This window comes from Takifugu rubripes, chromosome 7 (assembly GCF_901000725.2).
Source record: "Takifugu rubripes chromosome 7, fTakRub1.2, whole genome shotgun sequence".
Taxonomy (NCBI): Eukaryota; Metazoa; Chordata; class Actinopteri; order Tetraodontiformes; family Tetraodontidae; genus Takifugu; species Takifugu rubripes.
Window position 1 is genome coordinate 13,113,307 of NC_042291.1, and position 20,567 is coordinate 13,133,873.

At 45.9% G+C, this 20,567-nt stretch overlaps 3 protein-coding genes across 6 annotated transcripts; 1 reads left to right on the forward strand and 2 right to left on the reverse strand.

The window, feature by feature from the left end:
• The first annotated feature begins 324 nt into the window (after nucleotides 1-324).
• Nucleotides 325-7,088, forward strand: skap2 (src kinase associated phosphoprotein 2). 2 transcript variants are annotated; one of them, XM_011605728.2, is made up of 13 exons: nucleotides 325-482; nucleotides 747-852; nucleotides 932-957; nucleotides 1,443-1,541; nucleotides 2,256-2,336; nucleotides 2,430-2,513; nucleotides 2,614-2,738; nucleotides 2,901-2,964; nucleotides 3,052-3,144; nucleotides 3,262-3,330; nucleotides 3,922-4,034; nucleotides 6,685-6,790; nucleotides 6,909-7,088. In XM_011605728.2, the coding sequence occupies exons 1-12, from the start codon at nucleotides 443-445 to the stop codon at nucleotides 6,775-6,777; spliced, it is 993 nt and encodes a 330-aa protein (XP_011604030.2). In that variant the 5' UTR covers nucleotides 325-442; the 3' UTR covers nucleotides 6,778-6,790; nucleotides 6,909-7,088. The 2 variants fall into 2 exon arrangements, with proteins under 2 accessions (XP_011604030.2, XP_011604031.2); XM_011605729.2 differs by having other exon boundaries at nucleotides 1,446-1,541.
• A 6,246-nt stretch (nucleotides 7,089-13,334) lies between these two features.
• Nucleotides 13,335-15,059, reverse strand: snx10b (sorting nexin 10b). Of its 2 annotated transcripts, XM_029839146.1 has the most exons (6): nucleotides 14,896-15,059; nucleotides 14,653-14,739; nucleotides 14,486-14,586; nucleotides 14,300-14,401; nucleotides 13,938-14,147; nucleotides 13,335-13,763 (listed from the first exon to the last, which is right to left on the reverse strand). In XM_029839146.1, exons 1-6 carry the CDS (start codon nucleotides 14,920-14,922, stop codon nucleotides 13,661-13,663), a joined length of 630 nt encoding a protein of 209 aa, XP_029695006.1. In that variant the 5' UTR covers nucleotides 14,923-15,059; the 3' UTR covers nucleotides 13,335-13,660. The 2 variants fall into 2 exon arrangements, with proteins under 2 accessions (XP_029695006.1, XP_003966239.2); XM_003966190.3 differs by lacking the exon at nucleotides 14,896-15,059 and having other exon boundaries at nucleotides 14,653-14,857.
• Nucleotides 15,060-15,148: 89 nt separating this feature from the next.
• On the reverse strand, nucleotides 15,149-17,915 carry cbx3b (chromobox homolog 3b). Of its 2 annotated transcripts, none has more exons than XM_003966189.3 (5): nucleotides 17,661-17,915; nucleotides 17,164-17,304; nucleotides 16,923-17,070; nucleotides 16,444-16,586; nucleotides 15,149-16,139 (listed from the first exon to the last, which is right to left on the reverse strand). In XM_003966189.3, exons 2-5 carry the CDS (start codon nucleotides 17,301-17,303, stop codon nucleotides 16,019-16,021), a joined length of 552 nt encoding a protein of 183 aa, XP_003966238.1. In that variant the 5' UTR covers nucleotide 17,304; nucleotides 17,661-17,915; the 3' UTR covers nucleotides 15,149-16,018. The 2 variants fall into 2 exon arrangements, with proteins under 2 accessions (XP_003966238.1, XP_011604029.1); XM_011605727.2 differs by lacking the exon at nucleotides 17,661-17,915 and adding an exon at nucleotides 17,549-17,567.
• Between the last annotated feature and the right edge of the window lie 2,652 nt (nucleotides 17,916-20,567).

The following is a 20,567-nucleotide window of genomic DNA, read 5'->3' on the forward strand; positions in this document are numbered from 1 at the left end:
CAGAGGTGAATAAATCAGGTGCATGAACAGTTTAATTGCCCTTTCAACTATTAATGATGCCCGTTTAGATTTACAATGTTGACAAATTCATAAACTCAAAGTGCTGACATTACTGTGAAGGCCCTAAACAACGTCTCCACGTTGAGTGTGTGTGTGTGTGTGTGTGAGAGAGAGAGCGAGAGATATTTGACATCACTCAGAAAATGTGATCATGCGTTTTGCGTCCTCTTTACGAGTGCGTAAAACCTGTCGCTCTGTTAAAGCATAAAAACATCTTAATCCTTCACAATAAATGTCACAGTAGGTGTAAAAAAATGAGTTTGGGAAGTGTTTGGTCATCGATTAATGATTAGCACAGCAACTTCCGCATCTGCTGCTTCCGTGTCCAAAACGTCCCCGCCGGCAGACGGTCCATCAACGCCTGCAGCCAACTTCTACCAGCATGCTTCCGATCCCGGAGGAGCTCACCACGCTGATCTCGGGTAAGATCTCCGAGTCGTTGTTAATTGTGTGCGTGCGGGCTGCTTTGTGCGTTTTTGCTGCGTTTTAGACGGTTTGTTAGAAGAGGAAGCTGAGACTCGGCGTGTGTAGTTTTCAGTCAGCGACGCGCGTGCGTCCGTGCGTGACTACGCGTTGTGTTTGGAGCGGTTAGGTGATCCCCAGAAGCCATGCTGGAGACTTGACCACCAAATAAAACGACCCAGGTGGCGGCTGTGCGATCGCCTGACCTTTGATTTGCTTCCCAGATCTGGAACTTTACCTCGCTGATGGATTAAAGGGAGAAAACCTGAGCAAGAAGGCAAAAGAAAAGAGGGAAGCCTTCATCAAACGGATCAAAGAGGTCAAGCTGAGGTGTGTCCACTTCCGGGTTTCAGAGGTCAACAATATGAGACCTCAGCTTGCTAAAGGGTATTTACTGTCTCCCCAACAGTTTCCCACAAGATTTCAAGGACAAATGTGAGTTTAAAACATCCTCATATTTATGTTATTAACCTGTCCGTAGTACTCCAAACCATCTCTCGCGGTGCATGTTTTAGTTATGCATGCTCTGGATTTATCAGGGGTGTAAGTACATCAATATGCTAAGGTACTGTGTTGTTTAATGCTGTGAAGTGAAAGTAAATATTTTATGAAAACAGATGAGACCGCAGCCAGACGCCTCTAAGGCCAACAAATATTGTAGATTAGATTGAAATATTCAACATTCTTGTCCTTCCTGTTTGGACAAAATGCATTAGTAGGATGTAGGATGCAGGGAAGCTTAATCACAGTATATTGGCTCATGCCAGCTGGTCTTTGCAGCTGGGTGATGTGTGGAAAATTTGAATTGGTGCGTAATTGGTCCGAAAATGTAAAAAGACTGCTTAAAAAACTGAGGGCCTCGTGCTCACAGGGACACAAGCGCCCGTATGTTACAGCTTAATTTGCATGGCATCCTCTAGTAGATGCAGAGGACTCTGAAGAAGAGGAGGACTGGGACAGCAACGAGGGGGGGTCGCTGCAGTCTGAGCGCACGGACAAGGATGAGGAGGCCTGCGAAGGTAAACCACAGCCCCACTTAGCATATGTTCACTTACAAAAACTGCTAACAAGCTGCAGAGTTTTGGCCTCTAAAAATTGCCTCCTGGCAAGAAAAGATACTAATCTGTGGTTGTGCTCTGTGGAGAAAGTGACTCTGAGTGGCACAATGAGGGAGACATTCCAAGTGTAACTTGGCAACACACTTGGGAAGCAGTTTAGGGGCACATATGTTACTCCCACCACCTCTTTCACCCCACCCCATGGACAGCTAGAGCATGCTTTATTGCTCAGCCAGAGTCAGGGCGCTGAAAATGGCTGCTGTTGTTTGGGGGGGTGGGGTGGGGGGGGACCATTCAGCATACAGTAGCCTTAGCCATGTATGAACTATTGTGGCAATATTTAAGATTTTGCATTTACTTTTCATAACAGAGTGTCTGGGAAACCCTTGTGTAATGGCAATTAGGGGTTTGGGGTTTATGGGCTGTGAGCAGCTGCCAGCTTTATGGCTGCTCTTTTACACAAAGCAACTTTGACACAGCGGTCAAACGTTTGCATTAAAGTTGCACTCAAACAAACACTGGTTTACGTAGCCTAGCTTAGCCTTTGCTGTTAAGATTGACATCAGTTAAATACATGTGGTATTTAAGTTTAAATTTGATGGATTAAAATGGAGGGTAATAAGCTAAGAGAGACTTCTGAACTTGCTTTGTGGGGGTTCCTTCCTTCTTTTGCAGGTGCTCAGCAGGCCCCGGCTGTGGCAGCTCAGGACCTGACATCTGTCTTTAAAGCCGGATACCTTGAGAAGCGCAGAAAAGGTCCATATCTGTACTGTTAATGAGCGTAATAATGAGCCTTTTATCCTCCACATCAGAACTGTGACTCATTCTCCTCTGGATTTGCCTCCACAGATCATAGCTTTTTTGGCACTGAGTGGCAGAAGCGATGGTGTGCTCTAAGCGGCCAGACTTTCTATTACTACGGCAGTGAAAAAGGTCAGTTTACCCTGTCTGTTATAAACCCGGACTCCCCCTTGTGTTTTGGAGTCGATCTGTCCAAACTCTAACATTTCCTCATTGATTTTCCCTACATCAGACAAGCAGCAGAAAGGGGAATTTAACATTGAGGGCTACAGAGTGAAAATGAACAGCAGCTTACGGAAAGACTCAAAGAAAGACTTCTGCTTTGAAATCTCAGCTACGGACAAGCGGAGCTACATGGTGGGCTGGTGTTTTTACACATTAGTGCCTTTGCCTGTCCTTAGCGCAACGAAAGGGTTGAAAAATAGATTTTTCTATGCACATTTATTCTGTATTATTTGACTAAGTCAGCTGTTGGGTGGAAATGTACGTCACAACCCTCGTTTTTCTCTTTGACTGCAGTTTTGTGCATCATCAGTGAAAGAGGCAGAGGAATGGGTGAAGCAGATTGACTTTGTTTTGAAAGGTCCCAACGCTTCATATCACAATCAGATGTTTCTACAGCAAAATTCCTCCTCGCAAAAAAATAAAAATCCGATTTTTCTGCGTCCAGATATGACAGGCATCATTCCTGAAGAAGAAGAGGAGGGGCAGGAACTCTACGACGATGTGGGGCAGATGGACGAGATCTACGAAGTGCTCCCAGGTCTGAGCAGACGTATATTGTCCGACAGATTTGGAAGATATTTTATTGATCAGTTTTAAACTGGACAGTCGATCACTGCATACACTGACCAGCCAATGTCTTCCCTTATTTCACCAGAGGAGGACATGCCAAGCCCTCCTCCAAAAGTGGAGCCAGTGAGCAAACCTCCTCCTCCTACTCCTGCAGGTAGCTCTTAGAACAATGTAACGTATCTACAGAAGTTGGTTGTCTCTATTTTTGTGGCTGGGAGGAGAGCTGGCTCTCGTGATCACAGCTAAAAGAGTGAAACAAGGAAGTTTGTGTCATTGCTGTCAACTGAAAGTTAACCAATGCTGGAAATAACAACAGACTGACTTCCTTCTTCATGTGATACTCTGAGCTAAAGTTCTACCTGAAAGGAGATCATTAAAAGCAAACATTCTAATCACATTAAGAAGCAAGTTTATGCTCTGCCTGTATCGACGATGATAAACAAGCTTTTTAAATGAATACTAATACGTTTAGGACTCCTTCTGTTTAATCAGTATTCAACATGTTTTGTTCAGTCGTCTTTTCGATTTACTGTTATGTAATATAGTGCGGGATTATGAACAAGATTGGTCTTTTCATCTAAACATGGCTCACCACTCACACTGTGTCACTCTCTACTGCCACCTATCGGTGATCGGCCAGTGTTGCTGGTTCGCGGTTAAAGGGCTATGTAAAAACCAGATTTCAGACCTCCTCTTTGCAAAACAAATCACATTGTTTGTGCTCATCTTTCCCATCTCTTTCCAGTTGATAAGAGCACGGACTATGCCAATTACTATCAGGGCTTGTGGGACTGTATGGGAGACCTACCAGATGAGTTGTCCTTCAAGCGTGGCGATGCCATCTACATCCTGAGCAGAGTGAGTTATTATTTATAGAGAAAATGTTGACCCGAAGCACGGTTAAAGCAGGATTAACAAGCTGAAGTGGTGAGATGAGGTTTGTACTCAGAGCGGTTCTGCTGGCCTCAGACCACCAAAACAGAGTTATTCCAAAGCCCTCAGAGTGTCTGTTCATGTAGTTTACTGGCAGCATCTGGCCCACTGCCTGGAGGTGCAGGACTGATGGTAACAGGCCTGCTGGGTTTGGGTCTCTCTCTGGCACCGTGATGGGGATTAGTTGTGTCATGACGGAAACTGTTTTAGTGCTGCTGGCCCACGTGGGGCTTAGCTGGCACACGGTGCCATTCCGTCGTAGCCATCTGGACTTTTTCAAGTGCACTTCTGCTGCTGCAGCGGGCTGGAGGTGGGAGTGGGAGCGGCACCTCTCTCTCTCACACACACCGGCTCCACCCACCGCTCCCTCCATACCAGGTGACGACGTGTAGTAGACACACAGTTGGTCTGCCAAATGTGGAAGAACTCGGGGACCTTTTGTAACCCTTCCTATGGAGCCTGTTGGTCAATGTCCAAATCCTATTGTTCAGGAATCAGCCAAGAAATGTATACGTTGCACATCGGCCCTTCATATGTATGTGGTTCTTTAACTATGAGAAGTGGACCTTCTCGACTGGCTGTTTCCTGTCCGTTTGCTTTCTATGGAGCGTGGAGCCAACCATGACGTGATGGCCGGGCCCCTTTCCAAGTTCAAGCCTGCCATCTAGTGGCACCGACTAGTCATGACAATTAACGAGCTGCACATTAAATCAAGATTAGTAATTTAATCGGCTATTTCTTATTTAATATTCACGAATTAACTTTCGTCAAAATGTAAGAAAAAATACCAAACACTTTTTAATAAGAAAAACGTAAACCCGCTATTTGTGTTCAACGGCTTCAACAGTGGCTAATCCCCACACATACAAAATCAGTGTTATTGATCTGATTGACTGAGCACTGAAGGAAACAGACAGACAAAGCAGAGCGGCCCATCAGCGCTCAATAGCCAAATGCCTGTTTATGGCTCCCTCTTCACATGTGGCAAAAGACCAAGACTCAAGTTGCCTTTTCACTCAGACTGGGAGTGCCATTAGCTGAAACCTTGGTGTTGGGGGTTGTGGCCCGCTGCGAGGGCAATGACCATAAAACCTGTCTGGACTACAGCAGCCAGCTGCAGTGTAAGGGACGGTCGACCTCAGCCCCCCACCTCACCCCCCCCAGTCATTCTCCTTTCTCTCACTTCCCCTGCATCCCTCCCCCATTCCTTAGACCAGAAATAGCAGTGGTGTTACAGCTGCGAGACCCCCCTGTCAGGACCTGGGTGTTGATTATAGGGCCTGACTGAGAGTGTCGGTTGTCCGGATATGGTCAGCCCGCCCCGTTGCTCCATGCCCCCCCACCCCCTAACCTCCAACCCTCGAGTCACAGCACATAAAACTAATGGAAAGATGTAACATGTAAGTGGTTGTATGAGCAGATCAAATGTGGAGATGACCTGAACGTCTTCCTGCTGTCAGCATCATTCCTGCAGATCTGTTCTTGCACTGTTCCTGATGTGTCAGCTGTGGAGCTTTAATGTCCTACAGTGATATTATCCAGGCTTTAGCTTTAGTGTGTGTGTGTGTGTGTGTGTGTGTGTGTGTGTGTGTGTGTGTGTGTGTGTGTGTGTGTGTGTGTGTGCCATTAGTCTGCCGCAGCTCTCAGGCATGAATTCTGTAGTTGTGTTTTCCAAGCTTGCTCACGTGCGTCTCGCTTGCCAGTCAGGAACCAACAATGAGGTGTTGATGTTTTCTGAGACAGGCTGCAGGAAGTCATAATGGGCAGCCGCGCACGTGCACACACGCGCTCGGCCACTCGCTCTCACACACACATCATCGTGTCAATCTGGAGGACTGTTCCTCGGTGGAGGGGGGCCAGCCGCTGAAATGCCATTTTAACCATATGAGTCATGGAAGGACTGACGTTTCCTTGTGATGTTTGTTTTCGGATAATAAAATATCGCGACTTTTTGTCGTGTTTATTATTTTGCAAAGTTGTGGCATGCGCAATATGTCAAGGACCTTTTCATCCGGCGTGATGAATGTCCCCCCATTTGTCTGATGCCAAGTTATGATTAATCTCATCCATGGCACAACTGTACAGCTTTGATACCTTTTTCCTCTGTGTGTGTGTGTGTGTGTGTGTGTGTGTGTGTGTGTGTGTGTGTGTGTGACGCCGCTCTCTGTCATAACCTGGCTCTTCCACCGCAGCTTGCTGACAGGCATTTGGAGACATTACATGTCACCGGGTGGCAGATTTGTGTGTGATGAGCTTTACATACACTGAGGGATTTATTTTCTGTGGGTGTGGGGTTGGAATAAAAGTGTGCTGTCTCAGGACTGATGTGCACAGATGGGAAGGCGGAAATATGTGCCGCCTTTGATGGGATGTAGGTGTCTGAACTGTAAATTAAAAAAGCATTTTATGCTTAACTGAGGGAAATCTCTGACCAGATGAGCTCAGCGGCGCCATCCGTCATTCCCGCCATCTTTTAATTGGCACATTTTAATGGCTGAATGTCCTGTTTAATATTTGATAATTTGCCCTGTTACTGGTTCCATGATTTAAGAGAGGACTGTTGTGGCTTCTCCAGGAATACCAGACCTTTGGATGGTGGGTTGGAGAAAAGAACGGCCAGATCGGAATCGTCCCTAAAGACTACCTGATGGAGCTTTACGCCCTGTGAAACACCTCCCTGGGTAAGATGCTCCCATCTGTACCGATCACAGAATTAGGTTCATTGAAAGATGATTTATATATATAGATGACCGTAAATAATTCCTCTGCATTTTTATGGCTTTTTTGTGTCGTTCTTAGGAGCCGCTCCCCCATGTGAAAATTCTTATCGGTTGAAAGACTCATTTATGACTGAAATGATTTAATGGGTTTGGTTTTTTCATCATCTGCACTTTGCACCATTTGTATTGTTAATACACAAGAACATTTCATGATCTCTAGTTTTTCTTTGGCACATTGAATAAAAATCCACATTATGCAGTTTTGTTGCAGCCTCATTTTTAAAAAAACAAACAAAAAAAACAACTAAAATATCAACCTATGTTGGATATGCCAGACAACCAAGCGCCCTTCAAATTGGTCTAATCATTTTTAATTTTCTACTTCAGAATTTGGAGTCATGGGGAAGCTGTTTTCATGCGTTTTCATGCTTCTGGTTCCACCACAAGGTGGCGGTAGTGGTCCCACAGGTCATATATAGCATAGCACCAGAATATATGCACGCAACCTCTAAAAAAAACCCCTGTGTTTACTAATCTGGTCAGCACTTTTGTTCCACAGTCAGAGGGATCCTTTCTTATTTTTTATGGCGCCTGGGAGGCTTTTCCGGGCAGAGGTTCGGTGCGCGGCAGATGGTTATCTGTGCTGTGCCAGTGAAACGGCGGAGGTGCACTAATAAGACAGACGACAGAGAGCAGGGATGCTTATCGCCCTCTGCGGGGCTGTTTGACAGCAGGCGTGGCAGCGGGGCATGTCCCGCCGAGGTTACATACATACCGCACACATTTTTACAGCCATGCACATTTATTTATTTTTTACTATTGTGATTATTTTACAGTAACATGCTCAGATTTGGGTTTGGCTGCAGGCAGAGGGGGAAGCATGTTTCCTCCTTACATTCCTTTTCTTCTGTTGCTGCTTATTTTGTTCCCGGTGAGTGATTAGTTATCCTCTGTCCTCTGGGTGACATTCAAAGCCGACATAAATCGTCTTTATGGTATAGCGCAGTGATAAAGCCTCTCTGCTAATTGCAGATGTAATGAATTACCATAATTAGTTATTGAATATGCTACACTGGACACGGTGAGGAAGCGCTTTGTTTTAGGACAGGATGGAATATGTTATTTGGTCAGAGTATTTCTATATCACTATCACTCTATGGAACGTCATCGTTTAGCCTAATGCGATTGGGTGAATTGTGTTGAGCTGTGGATATAAAACAAGACCAGAATTTACTCTGATAATCTCTGATCTTCCTTAATGCTCCCTTTTTTTTTTTTTAAATATTAGACTATCCCCCAGGTTTCCCAAGGCAACTAAGGCTAAATATTACCTCTCCTTTTTATGTTCTGAGGAAGGATTTCCTTAATGGATGTCAACTACACCTCCATCCCCCCACATTACAGTTTGACAGCCATATCTTCAGAATATACAGGTCCTTTTATTGCAATTTAACAACAAGATATAATGTTTCATAGATAAATGCCACCGTGCCATTAATTCAGAGAGCACTAAATTACACTAACGATACCAGAATATCACTAATTAATACTCATGGCCATAAAGGAACACTTTCGCCAGCCAAATATATAGATTGCACTGCTGTGTAATAATAAATAAACTGCAATTTTGCTGAGAAAGGTTTTTTGGATGTAAAATGTGTCCCCGTTCATGACAAAATTCAATCATACTCCTTCTATGCAGATGATTTGCTGCTGTGTTGTTTTAATTCCAGCGCAGCTTAGCCCTGTTATTATGTGTTGACACACTTCCTGGCTGAAGAACCCTCAAAGTGTTATTAATGCGGCCGTGCTCACGGCGAGAGCTGCTCGTCTTTATTGACTTTTATCATGTCCCATCACCATTTCATCACCCTTGGGGTTGGCGAGGAGGCCCGAGACTTGATCCGTACCACTTTACACGGGTATTTTTGATCAAGCTGTCAGCTGTTTCTGCTGCTCTTTAACCGGGTCACTCGGCCGTAGATCACGCCCCAGCCTCATGGAGAGTTTCTGTCAGGAATAGCGCCGCTTTATTTATGTGGCATCCCCTGGCATTTTGCTGTAAATATGTCACACCTCCATCTGGCCCTCTGTCAGCGATCCATTAAAGCCTCTTCCCTGGGTCTAAATCTTCAAATCAGAAATAGACGTGTTTTTACAGAAAAAAACCTCGCAAGTCACTCTTAAATGAGGTCAGTTCCTGTTAGAGTAATTCACGGTGGCCGTCAATCAGAGGTTTCCATGGCTGCAGGTGTGGAGATGATGTATTTAGAGGGAAGGCTAACAAAGATCATGACCGCAATCTTGGAAAATCATCAGAATTCACATTACTGCAACTCCAGTCTTGGTTTTTTTTTTGGTTTTTTTTACTCCTTCAGTGATTTTTGTTTAAAAAAAGAAAATAATGAGTGGGAGAGCGGGGTTAATAACGGGCCAGACGAGTCATTTATTACCACATCCAGCTCTCAGACAGTCTCTCCTTTCTACTTGTTAAGTGCATTTTGTGGGCTGCAGGAAGCGGTCCTCACTCTGCCCCTGTCTGGGCTTGGGAAAATAAAAAACCCACCATTACTGGAGGATTCTGGTTTAACAACATCATCTTCCTCCCCCAAAATGTTATCTCTGCTAGATGTTGCTCTGAGGAGCCCCTAAGGTTGGTCTCACCTGCAGAATCCATCGCTGCTGCAACCACGTCTCATGTTCCAGGTCACAAAGTTGGCTCTCCAGGCTGTCAGTCATAGCAGATCTATGCTCTGATACATCGTTCGGGATAAATCAGGCTTATCAAAGTGACGGCTGTTAGTTCACCTGCTATAAACATCTCCCCGCTCCTCCCTTGTGCCCCATCTCCACGCAGATTATTTACAGGCGTCCCTGTCCCTGTTTACTCTGTTGTTGTGGCTCTAATATCAGGTCAGTGCTAGTGTTAGTGAGGTGAATAATGACCCCGAGTTCACTGAGATATGAGTTTGTAATCAGGAGGGGTATGATCTGACTGTTGCTAGCTGGGTCCCCTTGACGAGCCTCTCAGGCCAAACTGAATACTCTCCATTTCTCATCTTAACCCCCCACAGAGTGAGACACTGCTGGTTGTAATGACCCCGCATTCCGGTTGAGGCGGCGTCTCAATGTCAGCTCTTAATATAGGATTATTCCATTAGACAGGAAGTAGAGGTGTGAAGTTTGAGTTATTAGGAGCTCGCCGCGCTGACACGTGGGACATTACTGCGAGCGTCGGCTCTGCATGTGTCCAAACACAGGCCCTGCCAGGCTAACCTGAGCTAATTTAGTGACAGAGAACATGTAGATGTGTGCACGTAATCTAATATTACATCACCTGGGAAAGTTTTTTGTTAATGCAATGGGGTATTTTGGAATTGCACCACTCGGAGCTCCGGTTGGTCATTTGAAAACTGAAAGCATCTTTTTTTTTTATTGTCCAGAAATATGTTGAGTTAGTGACACAATATTTGCTTGGATAAGAAGATGGACAAGAAGAGAATGTCGCGACAGACTTTATTTTGTTATATTATCCAGAAGAAAGGTTAAAGTTGAAACCTTTTTCAGGGCATTTTCTAATGAATTTATAGGACATTTTAAGGACATTTTGATTTGGTGAGCCACGTGATTTTTACATCCCGTTAATAAACTTGACACGGGGCTATTAACATACCAATTTCAGATACTCATTATGGATGTATTACATGAATAGCAGGTGGGGTCGTTGGAGTAATTTGTGGTTCTATGCAGATACAGAGACCCTGTCTCCAGAAGACAATCCCAGTCAGACAGGTTCCAGTGTAGACAGAGGAGAATTTAGGCCCATCATAAAAGATTTCTCCTTTCCTCTTATTTCACTTGGACATTTTTATGTTTTTTTTTTCTTCCAACCTCTCTGCAGCCATGAGCTGCTGATTTACACACCCTGGCAGGAAGGCGCGGAGGCCTCGAGAGACGGTGCCCTCTACCCCTCCATTTTTTACCCTCTTCTCTCTCTGCTACCGCCGGGCGTCTCTCTCTCATTCAGGGGACCTACAGCTCCCTTTCCTCACCTCTAACAAGACATTACTCACACACAAGACTGTTGCCTTGTGCCAAGACACACAGTCATATGGTTGCTTGAAATGCATCTAAAACCCTCGAGGTGTATCGCAGCATTTCGGTCTTCTTGCCAAAGCACATCGATGTTGTGCTGTTGTACCACAAACCTTTTTACTCGACACTTGGAATCTTTTATTTCAGGAAATCACCAAGCTCCACTGTCCCGGTTTTGGCCCCAGGTGCATGTGTTGACAGCAGAAGAGCTTGTTGCACACTGGGATGATCACTCTAATGAACAATAGATCCCTCATAATTCAGTTAATTTCTCTCTGATTGATTTAGAGGGAAAAACAATCCTGCATGGTGGAGAATGAGACGTTTTTTAGACTCCTGCAGGTGTATTTTGTTAGCCTTTAAATATACTAGAAACGTACATAAGGAGCGATATGTGACATATGCAGGGGGCTCTTGTGGGCCATAGGCTTCTGGACATTTTGTGGCCCTCAGTATATCACTGCTGGCGTGAAATGTGGGAGACCTCGCACATGTTTGGCAGAGGCGTACGTTATTAACGGTTCAATTAACCCCGGACTTGCACGTCATTTACCGTCCTCTACCATCTATCTCTAATGAATGTGATATATAGGATACACATTACTATGGCCTGTGCCTTATCATATAGATGTTGATGGTATATAACTCTTTCATTCCTGTAGGTGGCCTCGGCTGCCTATTGACAGCAGGGGTATTGACCCATCCTCGGTCCACTAGCTTGCAGGCAAAAGAGATTTAAATCTCTGTACTGCTGAATTCCTAATGGATTCTCTCACCCTTAGAAATGCACAAACAGTGTAGCTTATCTTCCTTGTTTTTGACTCTTTGGCTCAAATCAGGACTTCATACCTACATTCGACACAGGAATTTGGTCCTTTCCTACACATTAAATTGATTTTAACAGAGGGAGTAGTAAGTCAAGCATGAGATCACACATATGACCTGCTGCATGACAGGCCGAGGGGGCCAGAACTGGATGTGGGCATCTCCCCTGGGAGCCATTCCCTTTTGTCTAATCATCTGCTGTTTTATGTGCGAAAGCCAAGCTTATCACTTCAGCTCGATCATTTAGGGATATCGCGGAAAATGCGATATCGGGTCAGATTCATCCGCCTGATCGAGATCCCTGAGATGGCCCTCGTCGGGTTTACCTGCTCCTCGGCTCCGTTTGACCTTTTGGGGAGTGGGTCTCGCAGCACAGAGAGGGGAGCTGTCAGACAATCGATCGGATGGGTTTAAACATGTCAGTGTTGTCATGGCGTTAGAGCTGCGCTGACAACCTAGGCTGCAGTGACTCAAGGTTAACAGCCAGTGGAAAAGAGTCACACACCATTAAAAAGAGACAGAACAGTAAACTCATTGACAAATGCACATGTGATTTACTCAGCCCAGAGCACATCCATTATCTTTATGGAGGCTCAAAATCCAGCGACATCACTTGTTAACAGTTATGTGATATTGCATAATGTGCAATTTCAGCATGTATGATAACCCCAGGCTGCTCCAGCAATAATACCAGCTTTGATATACCCTTCACATTTAAGATATTTGAGCTTTTCTCTCATTAAAATAGGGCTGTGTTTGAATTTGACTTGATTCATCTGGTAACTTCAATGAATTTTAGGGCTGAGAATTTAACAGAACTTGAGCAAACAGCAAACAGAAAATGTGACAACTGTCATGGCGATGTGCTCCTGGTGACAAGAATAGAAGATGAATGTAGAATGTTTCATGCGGAACCAAAGGTAAAATGGTGGGCAGCAACATCAACTCTTTTGAAGGGAACGCAAGTCCTAATTTGAGTTTGTGGGTTTCCCCCCGTCCAAACCTGCGACGCTCAGGTCCGAAGTGACGTCGCCTCCCTGATCTCTATTGTCTCTCTGAATTTATAATGAATACCACATCCCCAGCTAATCTAATTAGCTGTGCAGATGTGTCAGTATGCTGTCACTCTGCTGAATGGTCATTACCTCTGCATAAGCATGGTGCTGCTCACTGTGGGAGTGTGTATCCAGCACACACACAGAGTAGCTGTAATGAACAGGCTCTTAAGAACACAAAGACAAAAGAGAGAGGTAGAAAAGGTGACTTGTCAGTGCAGCTGGCATTTTGTTCAGCAGGGAGCAATAAAAGCTGTCTACCTGGTCGCCTTCGCAGACAGGAGTGACTCCCCAGAGATCCCACAGGACCTCCTACCAACCAAACATCTGACAAGGGGGCTGTCCGAACACTCTACAGAGACCCTATTACAGATCAAATGGCCGAGCGCTGTAGTGGCCACAAGATGACACCCTTCCTGCACTTTATTCTTTATTAGGGGGAAGCTTGGCGATATTAAGTCACCACAGCTTTGCGATATTCTATTGTAGTGGAGAAAACACTCACCCTGAGTGACCAGAAGTCACGATGCTACTGTGGAGGTTGGTTTATTAGAAATAGCAACTGTCAATTAATGAAACACAAGCGGGGGGGGGGGGGGGGGGGTGGAAGCAACACTACTGCCATCTACAGGAAGATTTTAGAACTACACTTGTACAAGAACAAAATGTAAACAATACTTTAACGATAGAGACGTTACATTTCACTCACTATGCACATTTCATTGTTTCCACAATGCACATTGTAACGTGTGAAAATTGTGCCTGAAAAGTGCTGGAGAAGAAAGTGCTGGGTAAAAGGTAAAGTTGATCCTTGTGTCCTGACAGATTCATCGGATCAGGTCTGATGACGACTGTTTCATTTGGAGCCAGCCAGACAGCTGAGATCAAGGGAAGACGTAGTTTTCGATTCCGCTGTTGCTAAATCTTTAATCCAAGGTTGCGGTTCTCTACACTCGGAGCTGAAAGAAAGACAAAATCAAAGAGGAACGAGATTAAATAAATATGTAGAACCGGGGTAAAAAAAACAAACTTGCAAACATCTGATGTAAGATGAGCAAATTTTAAAAAGAGACCCCGTTAGATATGATTTATTTTAGTCCTTAAGTAATTTTGGGACCAAAGTGTGACAGTACCTGTCTGAGTCACTGTCACAGGACGTGCTGAGGCTATTCTGCAGATCTTCTGTGGAGTGGAACCGTCTGAGGCCGTAACCCTGGACCGCCTGGACCACAGAGTAGTGGGTCCTGCCCGCAGCGCAGGCCTCAATCTTGGACACGCTGAGCTGCGTCTGCAGGAAGAGGTGCAGGCAGCTGTCGGACAGCAGCAGAGGGTCCTGGAGGATCCTGGAGAAGATGGACGGTGAGCAACCGCTGTGCTCTGTATTGAACTGTTTGTTTCTTGTGGAAACGCGTGACGCGTGGAATCTGGTGATTCACCGGTTTTGTTCTGTTTGTGTGGCAAGGTTCATGTATTGATCAGCCGGGCTGTTACTCACTCTTCCAAGAACTTCTGGAGGCCTACCATCCTCTCGGTGATCTGCTGTGCATTGTTCAGGCTGAAGAAAGGGTTCTTGGGGGGCAGGTCTGGAAGTTTTGTCCTTCAGTGGGAAAAGAAAAAATACAGCGAATATTCAGCGGAAAAAACAGGAAAAAACAAAATGTTTTTTAAAATTACAGCTTACGTTGGCATGGAATTCGCTTTGAGCTTCTGTCTGAACCACACAAACTCACTGTACCTCCTTCTCACACATGAGATCTTCTTGGTGAAACACACGCTGGTCGTCTGGCACAGAACATCACAGTTATGCGATGGATGGGGAGAAAACAGTCGTTCCTTTCATTTACTCACGTGCAAGCAAATTTCATAGTCTATGTAGGCATGCCAGAAGTCGTTCTTCTGTAGCCGCGGGTCCCGCACCCAGATGCTGACGACCTGCTGCATGGATGAAGAAGTCAGAGACACTGAACTGAACATTGTGAAAAAAAGGGAAGTTTTTATCCGCAGACAACGGAAGTAGATGAATGGTAGGAAAACCCCACTGAAATGCCCAGTACTTCTAAGATGGTTGTTGAGCTTCTGATGGTTTTTTACCTCAGTAATTTCTGTTTGTTCCTTCATAATCCAAAGATTCTAGTTTACCGACAGTCAGACAGAAAAAAAATCCCTCGCTCCTCTCGTAGTACCGGCACCTTTTATTTTTACATTTTATTGTCATGGGACAAAGGTTTCAAAATAAACTTTGGCTCCTCCCCTCACTGTTACTCTTACTCAGCATTATCTGTTCACCCCAGGTGTTGTTGTTTCTGTTATAGAAGTTTTAAAAAAAATAAAGACAAAAACAGGGTTCAGAAAACGTTTCATTTATTCACACAGACCATCGGTGGACATACAGTAAATCAGTAGCAGGGGTGTTTTAGGGGGTTAAAGGCTCTGCTCAGTGGTTGGAGATTTGCTGACGCAGGACAGTGCTACAGACAGGGACTGGTGCAATTCCTGGAAGACAATGCCCTGCAAGACTGGACCGTTGCATGGCTAAAGTGCTACATTCTACAATCTTGGTATTCAGTTACAAGTGCACATAGGTTCAGTTCAATGGTCGCACGTTTCAACAATTTACTAAATGAAAGTATTTTCCATTTGGAAACACTACAAGCTTTTGAGCAATTTGGCCAGAAATGTAGAAAAAGAACATTTGGTTTACAGCAGCTGATTAAGGGGAATGGGGGTGTGTGTGTTAAAGCACTTCACATCAACCACAGGGGTCACACAGGGATACAGTAAAAGCTTTAACATTGTACAAACTTCTGTTTTAGCTTTAAGTACAGACAGTGTCAAACACACACTAAACAACCAAGATCTCTGCAGCTAAACTGGACAAAAAACGGCGCTAAATGATGCACAAAAATCCCATTTCCACAGTGATTGTTTCTGCTCGCGCGGGACCGAATGCTGCTACAGGTTAGCCTGACCTCAGACAGGCTGCTACAAGGTTGGAGCTCGTCTTTGCTGCCAGGCAGAGGGACTGCACCGAGGGCGGCGGGGCTTCGGCACCAACCCCGCCGAGGACGCCGCACCCTGGACGTCATTGCAGGTGCAAGACTCAAACGTCAACTGAAAGGGGGCGTAGTGGGGGGGGGGGGGGGGGGGGGGGGAGTGTTTGATGGAGGTTAAACAAAGCTTCAGGTGAGAGCAAAGCTGCCAGCTCGTCCCGCTGTCACTGCTCCTCATCGCCGCAGTGCCAAGTTAGCTTCCGCTCGTAGAAGTCGATGACCATCTGGGGATACCGGGCGCTGGCTTCACGGGCCGGCAGCAGGGCCACGTCTTCGGAGTTCTTCCTGTGGGGAGAAGCACACAAGATATAATTACATGACAGAAAAGTGAATGCATTTAATTTTTTTTAAAAACAGAATATCGCAGTCATCATTTACTGACGAGCTCAGATGATTTGTCTTTAATATGGTTCATCGGGTTTCCCTTCCCCACTCTTGGAAATGACACGTGTCCTGAAAATGCCGCTGCCGTGGCATTTCTTCAGGTTCACACGTCAGGGCCCCGTTTTCAACGTGAGCGACACATTTACAGTCACAACCTTTTACCCACAGTGCTTTAAAAAGGCTGCAGAAAAGAGGAAGCAGTTACCATTTGATGAGGAACACCAGCTCGCCCTGCCGGTCTGTGGAGCCGATGATGCATTCAGGCTCCGGGTAGCTGCTGCGATCGCTGTGGGTGTCTGAGCGCTCCTCGTCTGGCTCGGGGACGACGCCATCGCTCGGGGGCCGGGGCTGCACGCAGGATTCCAGCATTCAGGAAGAAACCACAGAGATGAATTCACTTCTTTTTTTAAACTGAAAAACAGGTGCAGATTTCACAACAGTGCAATTTAACTACTTTGTTTCTTTAACGCAGAGGGACAGTGACGTCAGCCACCCACGTGTGCCCTTTAACTTCAGTTTTTAGCCCCCAGAGGCAGGAAAGGCAGGTCCAGCTTAACTTAACGTGAGTCTGAGCTCATTTTTCCTTTAGGAATCTGTGTGAGGAAGTTTTGTTATAACACGGAAACATCTCACCCACACACACTCACACAGACACTCCGCCGCCGTGTTTGTGCTCACACTCACAATTTCCGTCTCCTGCTCCGTCATTTCTTCTTTGGGCACAAACTCCTGTCCTTCCTCAATCCCGTCAGGGAACGGCGTGTTTCTCAGGAACTCCTCAATGAGCTCAGGACAATCCAGGTTGTCCTCAGGTTCCCACGTGTTCTCTGCACTGTAGGACAAAGGGAGGGGGGGGGAGGGGTCAGTTAATCATTACACACACACACACACGTTTGCACACATGGAAGTGCAACGCCCCACTCACTCGGTGAAGCCCTTCCACTTCAGGAAGTACTCAACTCTTCCGTTCAGAACTCTGCGGCGGATGATTTTGTCCACCGCAAACTCCTGCACCACCGCGGTCTCCTCGGTCTTCCTCTGCTTGGCGGTCTGCTTCTTCCTCATCCTGCCGTCAACGACAAACACAAGGGCGGCGGGTCATGAGCGCATTCCAAACAGTTTGCAAGCGTTCGTTAGAACTCGACACTGGCGCAACGAAACAGCGCGGTTTTTTTTTGCCCAGTTTGGAAGTGCGGAGGAAACATGGCAGCGAGGCTCTGGAGCAATGACCCGCACGCATACGGTACTCCAGCTGCCCCACCTGCTGTTCCTACGCTTCTTTACTGTTCTTCCAACCCGCACATACTCACGCCGTTCAATGCGTGTACGTGCACGATCACAACAGAGTCGTCGGTCGGTTTAGGAGTTATCGTGTGCCAACAACAGGCAGGAAACGCGATGGTCGGAGCATTGTGCACGTACGCTGTCGCTGTTTACTGGATCTCCGTGGACGGATGCACAGCCGCGGTGCTGCTCGGAGCCTATCGCCGGGGGGTTTTGTGTGCACGCACGGGGCGCTGGATGCCGTTTTCAGCGCGAATGCGACGATGACATGAGCGAGGCAACTTTTGCTGAATGACTTCAAAATAAAAATGGCCGTGGATGTACGGAGGAAGTGGTTGCCAAGGGAAAAGGTCATGCCAGGAAAACCGGGAAGAGAGGACGGGGACGTGCACGCCTCGTCCACCAATGAGACAGCAGTGCGCTCGTCCGTCCCCCCCCAGTGAAGGAGACCGGAACACTCCTGCCACCCATGGGCGCCAGAAGGGAATGACAGGGACTGTTGCCCAGCCTACCTGGACAATGGAAACAAGCTTCTTCTTTTTTTTTTATTAAAGTGGCTGCGATTCATTTTCGAAATTGGCAAAAAGAGAAATCTAAAAATAACATTTGTTGGTACTGTGATGCAGCATTTTAAGTTAAAAGTGTGGCACTCATGTCACAAGACCTCCTGAAGTAAACCCACTGGATGATTGGATTTACAGCTCCCGTCTGGCCAATAAGAAACCCGAAAGTTCCTTATTGGGTCTCCATTTATCCAGCCCACATATCCGAGTTCTCCCTTCTTCTTTTTTTTTTAACGAGCGTTTTCAAAACTTACCACTAGGGGGCGTTGTTAACCCTTATTGAGAGCAGGAAAACCAACGGTTCTCCAGCGACGGATTCACGTTTAAGTTCCATCTGATGGTCTATTTTAATCAAGCAGGCAGTCTTAAGTAAGACCGGCTACATTTGTTCATGGATTATACTATATCAATGCATTCAATTTGGAATGAAAACACTGCGCAAACGCTCTGTTGCCGGGAATAAAATCAGCAGTGATGTCTCATTGCCCTGAAAGAATTAATGCTTCCCTTTAAGTTCAATAATAAAACACAGGGGAAGCCCACGGGGTGTGATTAAAACTGGGTTCAGTGGGGGAAAAAAGCCTGCGGATGCTCGGAAAGAAGATGAATGCGATGTGGGTTGTCTCCAGAAAAGGGATTCATTGATCAAAGTCACTCAGAAGTGAGCTGTGGCCATCAGGAGCTACGCGGTAAAGCTAAGGCGGACTTTCATTTTTCATCAGCTCTTGATTTAAATGGTCAATCCCCTCTAAAAGGAACCCGCTCACTTCGATTTCCCAGCTGTGGCTGCATGCGTTATTGGCATTATTGGGGTCCCTTTAAAGACATAAATTACAATCAATAGAGTTTTCTTCTTCCTTCCTCCACAAATGGTGATATGCTGGAGTTACCCTCCAACTCTGCTTCTTGTTTAGTAATAGCTCCCTTAGTAACACAATAGCCTTTAGGGTCAAGCTGTCAGTGCAAGTGTGGGAACGTCAGGATGGCCCACAGTGGGCTCCTGTCGCGACCGCATCATTTCTACAAATACTTCAGCAAGAAACATCATCTGTTTCCAACTACCAGAGGGCCATAAAAAAACGTTTAAATGACATCAAGTATTTGTAGGAGTGAGAGAAAATATATACCCAACATGTGTGAGTAAATCAGGTTTTATGATTTGCATGTGTGTGCAGCCTACATGACTCAACATTATGCAACCCTGGAGCGACCGGAGGCCTTCTTTTTGTAAATGAAATGGAGCCGACTGGAGCCAAGACTGAAAATGAAATAAAAATGAAATACATGCGCTGATGAAAGGCCGCACTCTACTGTACTAGGAGGAACGATATATGGTGCCGCGCTATCATCCCTTTAAATCTGCTCCGTTCCCCTCGCAGACAGGCACGTTCCGGGGCCACAGTGGATGTACTGTTGCCCCCTCCTCATGAGCTGCCCTGTCTGAGCAGATATGAGTCCAGATGGTTGGACCCTGCTGCGAGGAGACGTGGACGGAGGTCCGACGTTGACTGGACCCTTTTCACGGGAGGCTCCTGGTGTTCACTTGGCATCACCTCGGGAGTTTTGGGTTTCGGCTGCACGTCTGTCCTGTTGCTCTTGATAAACACTAAACTTCATGTAAGCGTAACATTAAGCGAACGAGCACATGTACCAGTAAGAAGTGCTGCTAATATGAAATATTCATGGCTCTCCCTGGAAGGAGGAGGATGATTTACATCAGCTCTGTTCTTGACTGCATATTTACACAGTGTTCTTTTACACATTTCTCCCCCATATACTGTAGCATGCACACACACACACACACACACACACACACACACACACACACCTCTATAACCCTCGAACCCAAACATGAACCCAATTCTAACGTCAACCCTAAAACTGTGTCTTAGCTGTCAAACAGTCCTTTAGAGTTGTGGGGACCAGCCAAAATGGGCCCACTTTGCAACAATGTCCTCACCTTACTAGTGGAATGAGTACTAACTCAATACACAGCAAAGACGAGGACACACGCACGCTTCAGAAACATTCCTGATCTGCTCAGCTTGCTGTTGTCACCTCACATTCAGCCTTTTATATCAAAATTATCTGGCATAGTCTGGTGGTCTTTAGGTTCTCTATACAAGTAGTGACAGAAGGAAAGTGTCTTTTCCTGAATAAAGGTTGGGGGGGGGCAGACCACCTGGTTCTCCTTTTTCTGAGCGCTTACAGCCAGATACCTGCCTCCCTGTGTTATTCTATATGCTGGTTCAGGCTTCAGGGGGGTATTTAATGCAGTCATTTGTGTCGATAGAGTTACTGGGAATGAACACAGCCTCTGCAGCGGATGTGCGTTTCTTTAGGAAATTTTAGAGGATCGATTTTCACACCAAAGGTGCTGCCGCTCATTGGCTCACCAATATAGTTGCAAGTGGAGCCGGACTTTTCTTTTGTCTAGTGATCTCAACAGCGGAGGAGCTGCATGCATGACATGGATAGAGGA